Source organism: Carassius auratus, chromosome 10 (genome assembly GCF_003368295.1).
Source record: "Carassius auratus strain Wakin chromosome 10, ASM336829v1, whole genome shotgun sequence".
In the NCBI taxonomy this organism is placed as follows: domain Eukaryota; kingdom Metazoa; phylum Chordata; class Actinopteri; order Cypriniformes; family Cyprinidae; genus Carassius; species Carassius auratus.
Window position 1 is genome coordinate 9790237 of NC_039252.1, and position 18774 is coordinate 9809010.

At 39.1% G+C, this 18774-nt stretch overlaps 1 protein-coding gene across 1 annotated transcript in view; it reads left to right on the forward strand.

Moving 5' to 3' along the window:
• Nucleotides 1-18774, forward strand: part of LOC113109768 (protocadherin-1-like) — an 84007-nt gene that overhangs the window by 50696 nt on the left and 14537 nt on the right. Inside the window, exon 4 of the mRNA XM_026273515.1 lies at nt 7949-8168. Within this exon, the coding sequence (XP_026129300.1) occupies nt 7949-8168 (220 nt within the window). The remainder of the gene's footprint in view (nt 1-7948; nt 8169-18774) is intronic.

Here is an 18774-nt window from a genome sequence, read left to right on the forward strand (position 1 = left end):
CTGAATGCAAACACTTGCAGTGGGGCCAACCTAGTGCATCCCTCAGGATAAAGGACTTATAGTGGAAAAACGGCTGCTTGATCCACCCAGATTAAATGGTAATATTCAGAAAACTTGACACTTGCGCACCACTGACACAGCTTCACCTTCTAATGTTATAAAAGAGACTTGTGTTATTATTTTATGTTATGCTGTGACGGATCCGTACTATTCTCTCTCGCAGGAAGTCAGATTTTTCACGTCGGAAAATTGCAGGTATATACCTCTCATATGTTATGAAATGGGTTTTTCTCCCCGGCCTTAAAAGAATCGGCAGATGTCTCGAGTGCCCTCTGATATGAAAAATTCAATTTAAAAGGATGAGAGAGAGAATGGCGCCCGGGCCTATTTTCATTCTCTCACACGAAGAGATATGAGAATGATGTTCTATTGTGAGGGGGGAAATGATGCCAATCGAACTGCAGAGAAATTCCTTCATAATTCAATTCAATTTCCTCCAAATCCCAATGGCAGCCTACAGTTCTAGAAAGGTGGGGTGGGGGAGAGATGGAGAGATTGTGAGGGAGGCAGAGAGGGAGTGACAGACGCCAGGTGAGAAAAGGGAGGAGAGAAAGGTAAAATATATAGGGTGTGAAGAAACTGGGAGGAGAAAAAGGTTAAAATTTAGATGGTGTGAAAGAAGTAAAGGTGAGATGGAGAGGTGTTACAAAGAGTGCAAATTAGAGTGTTTGTTTCGCATCTTGTCCTGCTGATGGACAGGATGCCGAAGAGTTTGAAAGGTTATGGGTTCACGGCAAGGTCAACAGTGACAGCCATTGCAGTCTAAGATAATGCCAGAGCTGAGTTAGGGATTCGGCTACTGTATGTTTTCCCAGTTAGGACAGAGATTCTCATAGATTGATTAGATGCCTGTGTCATCTGATGTTGCACACAACAGAAATGATGTTATTTATCTTGCGCTCACCATAATCATTTATTGAATATAGTGTAGACCAGGGCTTATCAACTTTTACAAATATCTCACAAAGACTCAGGAACCCACAATGTAATAAAGGAAGATGAATTATTTTTAAAATCGAGAACAAATTTATTAGGAATTAAAATGTATACAAGATCTCTATTTGAATGTTTATTCAAATAGTTAGAGTTGATTGTTTAAGAGCATTTAGCTGTCAGTTTTCCTTTTGACCTAAATATCTGTAAAAACAATATAGTTTTTTTTTCTTTTTTTTTTAAACATTGGTAATACATTAAAGCACTGCTTGTTATATTTTCATCATCAGTTTTTTTTATTATTAGTTTAATTATCATGTCGTCATTGTAATGTAATAATAATAATAAAAAAAACTTTCTATCTGTAATTTCGTTGACAAGATTAACACTAGGAGCATTCACTGAGAAAGCATTATGCTGGCTTTTAGTGCTGCTTAATTGCCCACGTTGTCTTTTCCTGGTGGCCAATTTACTAAAGAATTATGTAAATTATGTAAAGGTGTAATTCTCTTTCAGATGTGAATGTGTGTTCGTCTACACCTTACATTAGAATGCGTGCCCAATTATAGTGTGCTTCTCTATAATTTGATCATCATTTGATTAAAAACTGCTGCCACGATCAGTAGAAAATGTGCACAAGCATCTCTTTGTCATAAAATTGTGAATCCTACCAGCTTTTTTTTGTGCATGTCAATAGAGCAGTGTTCATTGCGGAAGGAAAATACCACTGAGTTTTGTGAATAAGGCTTAATTTGCATAGAAATGACACTAAGTTAATTCAGGTGCTATTTCAGCACATTTACCTGGATGTTATTCCGAATATCTACTTTAGCGTTCTGCAGAGATGACAGAGTTTTCATTGAATTATAAACTCCCTTTAATTTTGATTGTGAGTGATTAAGACTCTAAATTTTATATATAAAAATGCTGCGAACAAAAGTAGTATGCTTACCGTTAAGTGAATTCACTGCCTATGTTTTTTCCTGTATCTTATACCCGCCGTTCCCTCATTTAAAACTTTGTCCTTAGACCAATAAAGTGAAGTATTGATGTTTTCATTTAACTTTTTAGAATTTTGTAATTTTTTCAAAGCATTAAAAGATGTTTCATTGACATGTCTGGAAAGGTCTGTTGCGCTGTCTGCTGTGATACATTACGTTAGAAATTGAAGGTTGTTTTCTCAGCTGCTGTCCTATTGTTAATTTAGAGATCTTTCCTGCCCTTGTGCACCCACACTGAGTAGGAGATGTAGTGTGAACCACTGTGCTCTCGCTTGGTTTAAGTCAGTGGGTGAACTCTTGCCGCCATGCTTTAGTTAAAGGGGATCTGAACGAGCATTCAGGCTGCAGGGCTGCAGGCGTGTGTGAGGATCAATGAGCCGCTGCTTCAGAAGGCATGTAGAGCAGAGGAAAAATGAGCTGCGCAAACAAACATGACAATGAAGAAGTGCACCTCGGAAGAGATGCAGCCAGCATAAAATCACAGAGAGCTGAGAAGTGGTGGGGGGGTAGGCACATACGGATCTGTTCTTATTTTCCATCCGACTCTTGCCTCTTCTGCTTTTCCTCTTCCATCTTCCAGAGTTGTGTTTTTCCTTTTTTTTGTAGGTGCAATAGCTTGGAGGCAAGAAGTGTGACACTAGGGTCTTCAAAGACTCCAGACTTATCAAAGAGACACAGGGAGGGAGAAATAGGGAGTTGAGGAGGGGCACTCTTGGAATGTGTTGGAGAATGAAACAGAATGGGGGGGGGGGTCACGAAAACAGGAAAAAGTGAAGACATGAAACAAGAGAAGAGGGTATAGTGATTGAAATGAGAGAGGGCAGGAGAAAGCCATTGTCAGACCTGTTTAGCATTCACTAGTGGCTAATTGCACCAGCAAAGCTTGGTAGATACAAAAACCCCTCTGTGTCTGAGAGACATGAGAGCTTCTCCCTCAATAGATCTCCCTCCCTGCCTGGAAAACGGTACTCCTGAAGCAGAATATTTAAAACGGGTACAGGGTTTGAGGCTGCAGCAGCACTGACACAGTAAAAGCCTGCATTGGCCCTACACAGAGTACAGGGGATCGAGCTGCCACTTCTAATGACAAATCTCATAGTTCACGCCATTTGGTATGACAGCATGCAGGAGTAATAGGCTGAATGAATCACTGGTAGGAAAAGCTCAGCCTCGCCACCCTGCCTACAGCTTAAACCACTCCGTGTATCGGCTATCCATTTGTGGGCTATTTCATCTCAAACCACACCTCGTATGTGATGAATAGACAAATATCAGGCAGCACTCCATTATACACTATACATTATACAGCCCAGCAAATGTCAATTTCTCCCACTGTCTCTGGGTTTTATTTCTGTCAAGTGAAATGCTCTTGCATATTCTATATTGCATGTTTGTATTATTCAATTGTGCACTGTTCTAGTTTTTCTCCAATTCCTTAAGGGCCATCTTATCTATCTCTTTACTTTGTCCAGTCATATTTGTGGCGCAAAATCAAACTGTTCTTTGGCTTTAAGTCCAGTTTAACAGCCAGTCCCAGTAACCCTAATACGGTTCTCCATTACTGGCCTTGGAGACAGCAGATTAGCACTCAACCTCTCCAGTCCAAGTCTTTCTACAATCTAAGTCTCAGTCTCCAGTCCAAGATCCCTCTCCAATCCAATGCTCCCTGCCTAGTCTCTCCAAAGTAAGACTTTCTGTCTGGTCCAAATCTCTCTGTCCTGTCCGAGACCTTTTCCAATCCAGGACTCCCTGCCTAGTTCTGGGCTGCCTCTCCAAAGCAAGTCTCTCAGCCTGATCCAATTCTCTCTCTCTGATCCAAGACTCTCTGACCTGTCCAAGATTCTCTGCCCAGCACAAGACACTCTCCAATCCAAGACTCTGTCCACTCTACAGTCCACTCTAAGATTCTCTCTCTGACTCTTCTTCTAATCTAAGACTCTACGAGACCCTCTACCTTCAAAGTGCCCAACTTTGAAAAAACATGCAGGTTGATTCTAATCAGGTAACACTTTATTCTAGGCATCAGTGCAGATCTCAAGCCAGCTAGAATGGAGACTGGGCCTCTTACATCCCAAGCCAAGGGGCCCTGTTCCTTTATCTTGGTCCTGCCTCACTGCTACCCCCGTTACACAACCCCCCCATCCCTCCTATCCCATATCTGCAGTGCTCCCCCTGGAGGGAGAGAGATAGACTGGACCATGTGCTGAGACTCTACCCCATCTGCAGAACTGCAGAGCTGCAGCTTCCAGCAATAAGGGGGGATAAAAATGCTGACTCTCGAGCAATGCCTGTAGGAGCAGTTTAAGCAAGAACCCATATTTAAATAACTAAATGCCTCTCTAAGGTTTAAATAGCAACATGTCTAAAGTACAATTCTAGCTGCTGAGAATGCCATTATTCCAGGATGGTACCTGGGATGGCAATGCTATTAGCAATTAAGATATCATAACTGTAATAACATTATTTCCCTAATAAAACCACACTTGAGGATTTTTTTTCAAAGTCCCTTACTGTAGATCAAACGCTACAATTTGCATACTACATGTGGCCTTGTAATCACTACATCCCTTTACAGTGATCAAGCAGTGCCATTTGCATTTTCTACAAAGCATGATAAGAACATTTTACAATAGATAAAACAATGACTAAAATGTGCACCACCCGGAGAAGGGTTTGCACATGGTCCCTTGCACATCAAAGACTACAAATTAATAAGAAAACTTAAAAAGGAAATATATTAAAAAAGTTACCGCCCCGAGACAAAGCACCCCTTGGTTTTCCCCTATATCTTTTTCTCTATTCCACACACATACAACACTTCCACACAGCTCTGACAACAGTAGGAATAATCTTGTGACTCCATGTTCTTAAGGAAGTCGATGTAATTACTGTGCAATGAGAATGTTCATCTACTCACTTCAGTGCCTCACTAACCGTAAATACCAGGGCACAAGGGAGCACACGAAGAACAGGCCGACAACTCATGAAACTGACAGAGTAAAGAGTGACCACAAAGTACAAATGTTCAGTGGAAGTGTGTGTACAGTGTATGAGCAATGAGGGGATGTGTGAAAGTAAATTGATTTAGGGTGGGCAGAATGACCAAGATCTTATATCACAATATAGTTAATGTTGCTAGAAATCAAACCCCTAAATGTATATATCTAGTATATGTAGTACATATGAGTTTATACAACATTGATGCATGGTTATTTAATATATAAAACATCATGGGGTTTGATTTCAATCAGCCATTTATGTATGCATAATTGCGATCACACCCAGAGATGTATAAAGTACTAGAGAACCATACTTGAGTGAAAGTACAAGTGCTCTATCAAAAAAGAGACTTGAGTAGAAGTAGAAGTGCTCTTTAAGCACCACACTTAAGTAGAAGTACTAAAGTATTCAACATTTTTTGTACTTAAGTATTGCAAGTAGTCTATTTTAAAATTTACTACTCAAGTACTGAAAGTAAAAGTAGAAGTATTGTGTTATGTAGCTATTAAAGAAAGTAGTCAAAAGTTTGAACATATTGTTTTTACTATTTCAAATGATTAACCTAAAGGACAATCACAATTCCTTTGACTGTAACTTCTTGTAAACAAAAAAACGGTTACTAGGGTTAGTTAGCCCAATTTGCAAAATGATGTCATTAATAACTTACCCTCATGTTGTTTCAAACCCATAAGACATCAGAGGGTCATTTAGAATTTTTTGAAGCATCGAAGATACATCTTGGTCCAAAAATAGCAAAAACTACGACTTTATTCAGCATTGTCTTCTCTTCCGTGTCTGTTGTAAGACAGTTAAAAACAAAGCAGTTTGTGATATCTGGTTCGCGAACGAATCGTTCGATATAACTGGATATATTTGAAACAGTTCACCAAATCGAACTGAATCGTTTTAAACGGTTCGTGTCTCCAATACGCATTAATCCACAGATGAATTAAGCTGTTAACTTGTTTAATGTGTCTGACACTCCCTCTGAGTTAAAACAAACCAATATCCCGCAGTAATTCATTGACTCAAACAGTACACTGACTGAACTGCTGTGAAGAGAGAACTGAAGATGAACACCAAGCCGAGCCAGATAATGACTCGTTCACGAGTCAAGAACCGTTTCTGTCAGACGCGTCCGATTCGTGAACCGAGGAGCTGATGATACTGCGCATGTGTGATTTAGCGTGAAGCAAACCGACACACAGAGTGTCTGGAACCGAACTGATTCTTTTGGTGATTGATTCTGAACTAATTCTGTGTTAATGTTATGAGCCCATGTGCAGTCAACGCCAATGACGCCATTGCATCGAGCGCAAAAGAATCGGTGAACTGTTTTCTTTAACTGGTTTATTGAATCGAACTGTCAGAAAGAACTAACGTTACTGGTCATCCGAAAACCGATGCAACGGGTTCTTGACTCGTGAACGAGTCATTATCTGGCTCGGCTCGGTGTTCATCTCTCTCTTCACAGCAGTTCAGTCAGCACGCGCAGTCTCGCTTGATTCGCTCAATGATGTGCCAGCTTCATCAAACCTGCCATCTACAGTTCTGGCAGTGGTTTGTAATGGAATGATTCGTAACATTATTATAATTGTAACGAGTAACGATGCAGCACATAAAAAAAATATCGGAGTAAAAGTATTAAACTCAGCGAAAATATGTACCGAAGTAAAAGTGGAAGTAGGAGAAAAAAATAATACTCTAGTAAAGTACAGATACCGCCTTTTAGTACTTAAGTACAGTAGTGAAGTAGTTCTACTTTGTTACTATACATCTCTGATCACACCACAGTTGAATTCTCTAGTACTGCAAGTTGCAGGACTGCCATTAACAATCTACAGTTTTAACAATTTACAGTTTTATTCTATGAGAACAGCTGGCTGGATGTACATTATGCCTTAATTAAAACAAACATTTAACAAAAAGAGGCAGAGTTCTGCTTATTGTCGCGGTTCATGGTCGATCGCTACTTTCCATGCCTAACAAGTAATGGGACTATTGGCAGTGGAAACGCAAGCCTGATCAGGGTTACCCGTACCGAATCATACTGATCATACCGCTCAGTGAAAAGGAGTCATAAGTGGAGTGCACATCTATGACACCGTTCAGAGAGTATGTTGTCATTTTCTAATCCTAAAACTGTAGCATGTATGTAAATGAGCAATATGTTGCAAGACTAGCTACGCAAATGTACAGATTAGCAATATTTGTGTGCGCACTGCGTTTCTGAACAATTTGGACATTAAATTTCAGGAGAAGTCAAGAACATTGTTGATGAATGAGCTTATAAATAAACATGCTGAATTACGGGATAAAAAGAAAGCCTTACAACTTTGGGATGGTGAAGTACGTACCGTTAATGGTCTCTCTATACAGGTACGTTTTAAATGGCCATGTTAATGGGCTTTTTATATGAACTAAAATTGCTCTCTTAATGGCCCTAATTCCTACTCTAAAATGGTTCTGTTTGCCAGTCTGTGTGTGTTTGTACGTGTGTGTGCAGCCTGGCACTATCGATCTCTCGCTGCAGTCGGTGAGCTGTGAGCTCACACAGAATTGGGAATGGAGTTTTTTTTTTTTTTTTTTGCAGGATTCTGTGATTTCCACTGTTTTATGAGCTCTGCTCCTCTGTATTTCAGCATGAGTGTTTGCCCTCATTGGCCTTGTGAAGAACAACGTGGTCACCTAAGCAGTGATATCAAAGCAGGGTTATATTGCTTTCTCCCCTCTGCCGGGAGATACTCTAATAAGTGATTCCCTCTTTACCATTTCCCCTCAATCTGAACAAAATGTTTCCTCATTAGCCGCTCCTCTGGAAATTACATATTGAAAATGCCCCTCTGCTGAAGTGTGATATTACAAATTTAGTGGTCAATTAGCCTAGTTTTTGGGCCTAAAGTTATAATTACATTGTTTTGTGACTGAAAGCCCCTCTTTCCTCTTGATCGCAGCTCCCGCATCGCAGAGTGACATTCTCCACAGCCAATCCCGTGCAAGATCAGCAGGACTCCTCTCAGCAGAGCTACTATGACAGTGGTCTGGAGGAATCCGAGACCCCCAGCAGCAAGAGCTCTTCAGGACCACGTATCGGCCCCCTCGCCCTGCCCGAGGACCACTACGAAAGGACCACCCCTGATGGCAGCATCGGAGAGATGGAACACCCAGAAACCGGTAGGCAATTTAGACTTCCGTTACATCTCATTTGGCAGGGTAACACTGGATCCAGTGAAAAGTTGCCCAAATTTAGTCAACACTGCTTTGTTTTGGCCCAAGCTAGATCTATGAGTTTGGGGTCAGAAGCAGACTCAGCAGGGTCTGCGTCTTGCCCATCAGCAAGCCCTCAATCACAACAGCAAATCATTCTTAATGACCCTCTCACACAAGTGTGCTAATTAAAAACGCAGACTAATGGAGCTTTTGGTCTCTGAATAAATCTGCACTTTGACGTCTGCCCAGACAACAGTGTGCTGATCGTAAACAGCTTCTTTGCTCAAGCCAAACTGCTCTCGCAGCAGCTGCTGGGGTCATAAAACAATGAGACAGAAAATGAATCCAAAAAAGAAAACGTAAGGACTAAGCGGGATGGCCTAACGTCAATTTTGTTTAGCCATTACTAAATTCTCCCGGAAACATACTAGACATTCTTCTTGTAATTCATTTATGTTGTCGCTCTCATAACCAGAAACGTTCTCCGAGCAGCTGCCACTTTAAACGTTGCCCTTTCAAATTTGTCTCTGTTCAATTTAAGCTCTATTACTGCAGCAACCGTTCCATAATATCACTTTTCCGCACAAATCTTCTTCAGATTTTTGCTCTATTAGTGCTGTTGTGATTCATTACCATGCTGATATCCCTATGGATGTCTCAGTGAATTCATGTTAACATTTTAGCAGTGAACTATACCTTAGCCTTCTCACATCAGTGTTTTAACATGCTCCGTAAGACACAACGTCCTGTTGATTTCACACTGGGAACCTGTGCAGCGTTTGAGGTGTGTCTGCCAGCCCTAAAGACATGCATCAGATTCCAGGGGAACCGTTTAGGAAGTGAAATGTCAGCACTGCATGTGACTGGCTCTGTGTTCAACAGACAAAATCCTACAGCAAATGAACACACAATGAACCTTCTCTTTGTACATTGCCTTGTGTGATTTTGCATGATGGTTTTTGGCCAGTATCTCCAGGAAGCCATGAATAGAGGAGTAATAATATTATTTTAACTCTCTTATATCTGTCATGGAATAGAGCAAAAATTCTAATATATCCACACTGTCAACCTTCTGTATGATGAACAGAAATTTTAGTCTGACTAGCAATATTCACACTGTTGTATTTCATAGAACCCGTATAATAACTATACAATAATAAAAACAAAATATATTGTTGATAATATTTTATTGTACTTTACTGTATAAAGTATTGTTTCTTATTCAAATATGCTTTATTCAATTATAAACGTTAAATTATATAAACTCATTATTATAAAAAATTATTATAAAAAAGCTAAACCAGTATATTAATATAATCACAATAATACTTTTATACTGAAAAATTACAAAAATTTTATTTAATAATAATAATAATAATAATAGTTATTTATTTCTTATTATCACTAAAATATTTTATTCAATATATATATTAAACTGAATAATGTAATAAAGTAATATATTAACACAATAATAGTAAATAACTGTAAAATAACCCAAAAATATGTAATTTTCTTCTTAGTATTATTAAAATAATAAATTATAAAAATGTTATTTAAAACAATATTTGTATATTTTTAACTGTAAAATTACAAGACTAATTTTCATCGCTTTGTCAATTACTTTGCTTTAATAAATAATTCTCTACACAAATTGACCAGGTTTTTAATTTTATTTATTTTAATTTTTTTGTCAAGTGTCAATTTTGCACCCCTGATCAAAGAATAATGCCTTAAATGTTGGTGGTTTTAACTTTTGTAGTGTTCTTCTTTTTGTCCCGTTGATGTCTACAAATATTATTTTGGTATTCTCTTGGGGGGAAAAAAACAACAACACACGGGTGAATAAAAAATTTGCTAAATGTTCATGTTTTGGTGAACTTCTCCTTTAAAGACTAGCGTGGCACAAGCTGGCTTTTTGTTTTTTGCGGGGTGTCGTGAGAGTGAGAAGACTGAGCATTGTTGGCATCTTTGATTTGATCCAGTTTGATCTGAACGAGAGTGAGTCTGACAGCCCTGCTAGCACGTACACTGATCAGGCAGGGAGGGGAACTGTTAACCAGAGGTAGACCTAATTAAAGCATGATTCTCACCTCAGGGAGATTATAAAGAAATCCCTCATTGAGAAACGGAGGAGAAAATGATTTTAAAAAGGCAGTTGTTCCCACTCCCCCACCCCCTCTAGCCATCTACAATACGGTGCTGCTTCCTGCCTCCTATTTATTTTTGCGGTGGGATTTGAGTGACAGGGTGCCAAGCAGGGGCCGGTGAAGGGTTTTGTTCGCTGCCGTTGTGATGATTGACAGGTGTGTGTGTGGGGGGGCAGGGGGGTTACTCCGTTTAAGCTGGATGAAAAGCAATATGTGAACTTCACACACACATTCCTGTGCATCTGTGGCCCACAGCAGAAATGACACAGTGGATCCCGAAGCAGTTTGGCCTTTGGTTATGAAAAGTCTCCTTTTTTCTGTTGCCGACGTTGGCCCCTTCGTGCACGAAACGATTGTGTTTTATGATTTGCTCTGACCTTTGTTACCAGTCCTCTTGATTCCCAATTCTCATCGAGAGCGCTGGAACACGACACATTGTTCTCTTGCCTTTTTTAGATTTACAGTGAACACCTGATTCAGGGAGCGACTGCAACTCTAAACCAATCGTTTGAAGCCTGGGACAAAGTATCGAATATCGTCCATCTCTCAAGCTAAGCAAATGGAAGATGCAATATTTCACATGCCCTTCACGGGATATTTGACACAACAACCATTGTTAGCTGCTATCAATTCAGAGCACAATATACATGATACCTCTAATCCATCCAAAAGACCGCAAACTGACGTACCAAGAGCTCCGCTAATGTTTCAGCCTGTCACTACACTGCTCGTTTGTCAATCGACTAATGATTGATTGGTGTCATCATGACAGAGTTGAGCAGCACAGAGCAGAGTCTAGTGATTTATATTATGCATATACAGTGCACTGCGTTCCCCACACCAGCCAAAAACTGACATTGATCAACGGATATTTGATTTATCTTTGATTTACTGATTTTTTTTCCAAGAGTGGAGTGGCTAGTATGTATGTAGTAGTACATTAAATGATCACAACACCATAATAACATTATATTTAAAATGGTATTAATAATAAAAACAATTAAAATGTTTAAATTATGTTCAATTGCAAACAGGAAATTATTTAACAACATTATTCAGCAACAGTGTTTTTTTTTAGTATCATTGGTATACTATTATACATTTTTGTTTGTATAGTTTTTATTAAATTGTATTTATTTTAGTACTTGATCTTTAAATGTTGCCTTGATTACAACATTAAAAAACATTTCAGTTAGTTAATTTTATTTAATTGTTTTTATGAACTATTAACTGTATACATGCTGGTGATAGAGCTTAACTATTTAAACCATAACATTCCTTTAATACAGTATCCCAAAAAAGGTTTATTCATGTAATAGCTATATTTGTGTTGTTTGCAGTTTGCTTTGTGTTTTTCACTTTTCTAGCAATAGCCAATTTTTGTCTCCACAACTTTTTGAAATTTTTTTCAGCATGCATTTGTTTGGTTAGTGTGTGTGGTAATGGACCACTATACGGTGCTGGAATGTGTTATTTTTACCTCTGTATGTTTGTTGCGGATGTTATCAGTCGTGGAAAGCAACAGTGGCATTTTCTCTCCAGCTCGCACCTCTCAGACTTGGACTCTAATCTATTGCTTTTCAGCAGCTTGCTATCCGTTCTAGTGAATTCACAAAACAAATTGCTAACAAATGTCACCCCAGTCCAAATATGCATCCACCAATGGACAGTTGTCTCTTTAATTAAATAAACCAGGATTAGAACCTGGAACTTTTTACATACAAAGTAATAATGTTATGTTAATAATGTAATAATTGTAATTATGACCATCATAATAAGTAAAAGTGACGTGACATACAGCCAAGCATGGTGACCCATACTCAGAATTCGTGCTCTGCTTTTAACCCATCCAAAGTGCACACACACAGCAGTGAACACACACACACACTTTGAACACACACCCAGAGCAGTGGGCAGTCATTGATGCTGCAGCACCCAGGGAGCAGTTGGGGGTTCAGTGCCTTGCTCAAGAGCACCTCAGTCGTGGCATTGCTGGCCCAAGACTCGAAACCCACAACCCTAGGGTTAGGAATCAAACTCTCTAACCACTAGGCCATGACTTCCCAAGACACACTTATTGATCAGTTGCTGACCTGCAAGATCCCTGAAATGATTAGTAGATCATACTAAACATGTACAAGTTCATGAACAATTTTGTTCATAACCTAATTAATATTGTGACATCACAAGCAGCATTTCTGTGAATTCTAACATTCTAATTAAGTCTTATTTAGTGCTGCAGAAAACACATTTGTCTCTAACATCAATGTAATTGACATCTCTCATTTTGCTGTTTGCAGCAGTTTTATCGTTCCATCAGTAAATATCAAATTGGAGCTCAGGCAGTTGTCAGACACATTCTTATTCTTAAGAAGTCAACAAAACCCCGGCGTCTCCTCCCGAACACAGTCAGTTGCAGAGGTTTACACTGGATGCTGGAAGAGGAAGTCTTTGAAGTGTGTTTCCATGGCACCCGTGCGATTCCCCTTTGATCCTGGATCAGATTGAAGTGTATGATGTAATTTGGTGGTATATGGTGGGGAAGAGAAGGGGCGATGGTCTTAAATTCTGGGATTCAGTGATTTAGTGGAGGGAAAATGTTTTCTGTTTTGTGCTCTCTTTCTCTCCCCTCCCATTTTCTGTCTGTTTACCTGTCTCTCTGAGTCTTTGTATCCCTTTCTTTCTCTCTCAATTGCTCTGTCTTCCCCTCGTTGCCGGTCTCGTTTTTGTCTCTCTTCTCTTTCAGTCTGTCCTCCTCTCTTTCTCTCTTGCTCAAGGCTTTTCTCCTTAGAGAAAAGGCTCAGACGGGCTTCCTGAGATCTGTGATACACAATTTGATTTTCATGTAACATGATCTGTTGCTATTGATTTCTACAGTTCTCGTTCTGGCCTTAACATTAGCTCTGGTTTTTGGTTTGCTCTTGCTTTTTGTTCTGTACTGTGTTTTCCCGATCTTCCTGTGTATGTTTAAGTACTGTGGGGTGAATGTAAGAAGCACTTTTGTGCACAATATTTAAGAGCAAAAACCTGCATTAACACACTTGCAATCCAATTTCACTAGCTGCGGAATGCATTTAAATAGCTCTGTGTTGTATTTAAACAAAGTAATTGACTGTTTGCAATGCAAACACACCTCCCTGTGTAAATGAGGCTCATTATTGATTAGACTGCACATTATTTTAAGGTATCCTTGTTTAAGTGTAATTATAGATTTAAGAACAAGAACATGTACTTACTAAACTGTAAAATGAAGAATATGAAGTTATACTTTAAATTTAAAAAAATGTTTAATTCAGTGCTTGAAGTTTCTTTGTAATTATTTGAATTTTACTTGCAATTTCTAAGTGAAAATAGTTTCAAAGCAAATCCTAATTTTTTTTGTATATAGAGTAAGGATTGCCTTTTAGTTTAGGGTTAGTTCATTTAATTGTATTACTATAGTGAGTATATAGGGGCTTTCACATCAAAGGGACATTTTCCTAATTCCTAGAACTAATAGCAGAAGTATCCACTTTTTGGCGTATTCTCGCTGCAGGAACTAGGAACTGTTTTAGTTCTAGGAACTCTGTCTGGGGGAAACAAATGGGCTACTCCTTCAGAGTAGGGTGTAAAACAGTTCTAAAAGAACTACCAGTGACATAAATATATGCTGATTTGCCAAACGCATGCAAAGCCCCGGCCACCCAGCATTTTTAAAAAGCCATGTAAAAGTATTCACTCCACACACCTGGGAAACAGCAATATCGGCATTTACTTGTCTACAATGTTGTTGTTGTTTTTTTTCTTAGCCTCGATGATAAAACTTCAAGTTTTCATAGGAGACTTCAAGCGCATAAACTGTGCATTTACATTCCGTCTCCATTATCACAAATTCCAAATGAAAACAAAAACGGCTCAGTGACACTGTAAAATAAAGTGTTACCACAGAGTTTGCCTTATTTATAAAACGACATGCCTGTCGCAATTAACACTGCTCTATTACTGTTTGTGGAAGGCAGATGTAACGACAGTATCATTTAAAAGAGATGTTTGCATATATTTAGAATTGATCACTGAAACAGTCTGTACATCAAATTATGGAAAGGCGTGATATAACCGGCATACGCAGAAGTGCACTCTCAACACTTGAAGTGAAGTACACCGAGAAGACCTTAATGTAGAATTTATTTTGAAACAGTTTTCACTCTGAAATGACTTGTAAATTTCACAAAGAAATTGCAGGTAACACATTGAATTAAGCATGACATTTTGAAGTAGAAAGCAAAACATATTCCAATAATCTTCAAAAAAGCATTTTATTTTTGACAAGATTATGCTGTATGGTTCCAGTAAAACGTTCCAGATCACAGTAGTCCGCTGAATCCACAACCAAGCAATCAACCCGCAAAATAGGGAAATGCAGTGTAAAATATCATTCCTTTTGACAGTGAATTGGATGCTAAAAATGCCTCTAAGGCCCCCTTCCTCAAATCTTACCCTGGAGGTCCAATGCACTGCAGAGTTTAGCTCCAACCCTATTTAAAGTCACCTGTCTGCCATTTTCGAATGATCCCAAAGACATTGATTGACACTGATTAGCATGCTCAGATGTGTTTGATTAGGGTTAGTGCTAAACTCTTCAGGAAAGTGGATCTCGAGGTCCAGATTTGAGGATCCCTGCTCTAAGGTTTATATATATGTATGTATGTATATAGTTGTGGTTCAGAGCTTGGCTAAATACTTCCCATATAACCATCTTTGTAAAAAATCATTGATTTTGTTAAATGAACATTTGCCCAAGCAGCCATACATATTTATGCAGTAATGAGTAATTCATCACCATATGTAGGCAAATAAATGATACAGATACTGTATAATAATTAGATTAATGTTAATTAGAAATAATTTCAGACTCCGCAGTTAATAAACAGGAAAAAGTCATCGTTTCCCACGGACTGAATGATTGTCAATGTTTCTTGCTATATTGAATTCAATCTTTTTAATAAATCTGTCATCATCGTGGACATTATTAGAATTTATGATCATCATTAGTTTAAGTGCTGGCTAATGCTTATTAGTATCATATTAGCGTTATGATGAAAAATGAACATGAAATCAAAAGTGTACAGTATATGACGGGCCACTTATTTCTTTTGCAGATCTCATCGGTGATTGTTTTGAGTGGTTAGTGTGTTCGTATGTGGCCCCATCTGCTTTAGTTACAGTAAATGCATTACAAATGAACCTGCCTGTATATAGACACATCGCTACAGTGGCGACAACACAATTTCGGTGTAATACAACAGCTTGCGCTTTACTCTAGATGCTGTTTTGTATTAAAATTACCGCCACACAGAGGCCACCCGAAATAGAGATTTCTGTACTAATGCGTATGGGCGCACCCAGTTTTGATTATGATTTTTCAAGACAGGCATCTCTAGCGGCGAGAACGTCTGCCATAACAGGTTCCGAGTTTTAATCTTCTCTCTTAATTGGACTCGTTTGATTGGACGAGCCAGGTGTACAGAACTCATTTATGTAGGCAATCTGAGTGACAGTCAGCGAACAATGACATGCTCGCAAATGCTGATTTTCTCTTTATTGCAGCTTCCTCCACTCGAGAGAGAAGGAAAAAGAGGAGGGATTGACGCTGATGAATCATTCCTTCCTGATAAGTAGTTGTTTGACTCTGATTAGGGCTGCTAATTTTGATTTATGAAGGAACTATCAAGCATGTTTTTTTTTTGTATCGAACATCGCTGTTTTTGTAGCGACAATCCAGTCTTGTGCGCGTCTGGAATAATTTGACTCTCAGAAACGCTTTTAAAGGCTCATTAGACAGGATTGTCGAAACGCTTGGTCTCTAAGGCACTGATATTGGGTCCTACTCGTGTTAGATTGCTTTGGTAGTCTTTAAGACAGGCACTCGTTCGTCCCACAGGGAGAGGAAAGTACAAGAGCTCGCTGGGAGTTTTACACAGGTCAGCGGTGACGTTTGACCACATCTCTGTGCCTGCAGTGTGTCCTGTGTGTGGTGATCAGCTTGGGCTGTTTGATCCCCAGATGGGGGTATTTGCATGTGGCCTGGCTGAGCCTCCTTTTGAAGCCCCAACATGAGCCACAGCACATATGGCCAGAGTGGAAAAAGAGACAGAGATAAAATGGAATAAAATGGCATTTGCATAATGATGAGGAACTTTAGCAATGCCCTGTGATTTTTTTTTTTTCTTTTTTTCTTTCTTTCTTTCTTCTTCGTTCCTGTGATGTTTCGGGTGCCTTATGAAGTCCTAATAATGTAGCGTGTCTTTTGAACTCTGCTGACAGCTTCTCTCTTAGTTTCAAGCTCTGGGTTTTAAATGAAATCACGTTTCATTTTGTCCCGAGCTCGTTCAGTCAGGCGACACATTCAGATCTCGTGCTGCTTTAGTGGTTGGTCTTGTTTGCGAGTGATTTGTGTTTGCGTGTGATCGTTTGCTTGTTTTCGGGCGTACTAGTGTTCGGTATCTGACATCGCGTACATGTATGGCGATGGAGAAGAAAGTTGTAACTGGTGTATATCCAGACTTGTGTTGTAAACAAGTGTACTTTTAACATTTTAAAGTGTCAAGTGTGGAGAAGTACCCTGACAAAACTTGGGTGTTGGATTTAAATGTTAACTCAGTAAATTTCACAAATAATTACAACAGCAAGTAACACATTGAGTAATTGTTCAGTATAAGGACTGAAATTGTATTTTCTGTAAAATGCACTACATTAATCTTTGTTTTATTGAAAAAAATATTTTTGTAGCACTTCCTTTGAACTCTGTTGACAGCTTCTCTCTTAGTTTCAAGCTTCGGGTCATAATGAAACCATTTTCATTGTATCCCGACCTTGTTCAATCACACGTTGTGTTCAGATCTCGTGCCGTTTTGGCCATCAGTATTATTTCTGTGAGTGATTTGTGTTTGTGTGTGATCGTTCACTAGTTTGTTAGGTGAACCAAAGATGACGTGTATGTGACAATGTGTGTGTTGAAAGAAAGGAAGTGAGAGGGACAGACTGAAGAACAGAGTGTTAGTCTGAGGGGGCTTGTTTGTCTTGTGGGTGCCAGCTTGGGCTGATGCCCGGGTGCCAGCATGGCGTGACGACGCGGGGCATGGCTCTGTTCAGACAGATGGCGTTGGGCCTTGTCAGGGTCCCTGCCTGTTAGTAGAATTGATTGCAGAGGCCCGAGCCAGCCTCTCTGCTCCCTGCTCTCTGCTCAACCTTCCCCACAAGAGAGAGGTGCATGTGATGCTCTGGATTTTTCGGACAGTATTTTTTTTTCCCTTGGTGGTTGTTTCAGGTGGAGAGGGGAGGAGTGAAACAATGTGTCCTGGTTCTGTTTACCCTCAAAAGGTGATCTGTCAGTGGCTCTGGCCTTAATGCCAGTAGGTTCCAGCACAGCTATTGTTCTCATTGTTCTATAGTTCATTTTTTACCGCCTTTATTGTTCTTTACTGCACCGTTTACAGTTACAGTGCAGTGGCAGGAAAAAATAACCATCTAGGGCTCAGATGTATCTGTGTTGCAGAGTTTGGGTGAATGCAAACAGAGTGTAAAGAGATCGAGAGAGTGGGTCACAGCCCGGTTTAAATGAGTGTTCTGGTTCGGAAAATAATTTCAACTGTCCCATATTTCTTTTTAAGGCACATATAATGAATGTGAACAAGGCTATGAACAAGATGAATGGATGAATGAAAATAAAAACAATTTGGAGTATAGCTTTAGCCAGATAAGGTTATTTTTATGTAAGATTATTTCAAGAATTCACCAAGAATGATAACTATAGTTATGTTTTGAAGTGTATGCTTCATTTAATCAGTTTGCCCTCTTCTGAAACGTTTTAATCTGAAAGCTCAATGCATAAAAAAATAAAAATAAAAATAAATCTAACAAGCATGCAGCACCTTCCACTTAGTTCATTTTTGTTTCCCACATTTAAAAGTATTTTGTTTCTAATGGTGTACGCACGCCAAAAGTGAAGCAAATATTCGCATCATGTTACTAACTCTAGAATACTCTGGGGATGTTTTTGCATCATTTGAGTGAATAAAAACATTGGACAATGAAGAGTGTTTTCACGCACATCATTAAAAACCACAACAACATTTATCTCTGCCATTATTTCCATCAACAATATTGGAGATAAATATTTAGTTCAGTCATGAAACTCTAGATTGCGCAGGCTGATGGGTTGTTAACATAACTCATGATATTCAGAGAGTTAAACGACTTGTTGAAGTTGAAAGCTGATTGGTTCATGCTGCATATGCAGCCAATGAGCTTACTGCGTCAATAATTCTTTCACTGATTTGTTATGTGCACCACTGTGTCATTCAAATTTCCAACTCAAGCTGAAAATTTGCAAGGAAACTTGAAACTTGCATGGAATACGCAATTGAGGGGTGTAGTAATTTACA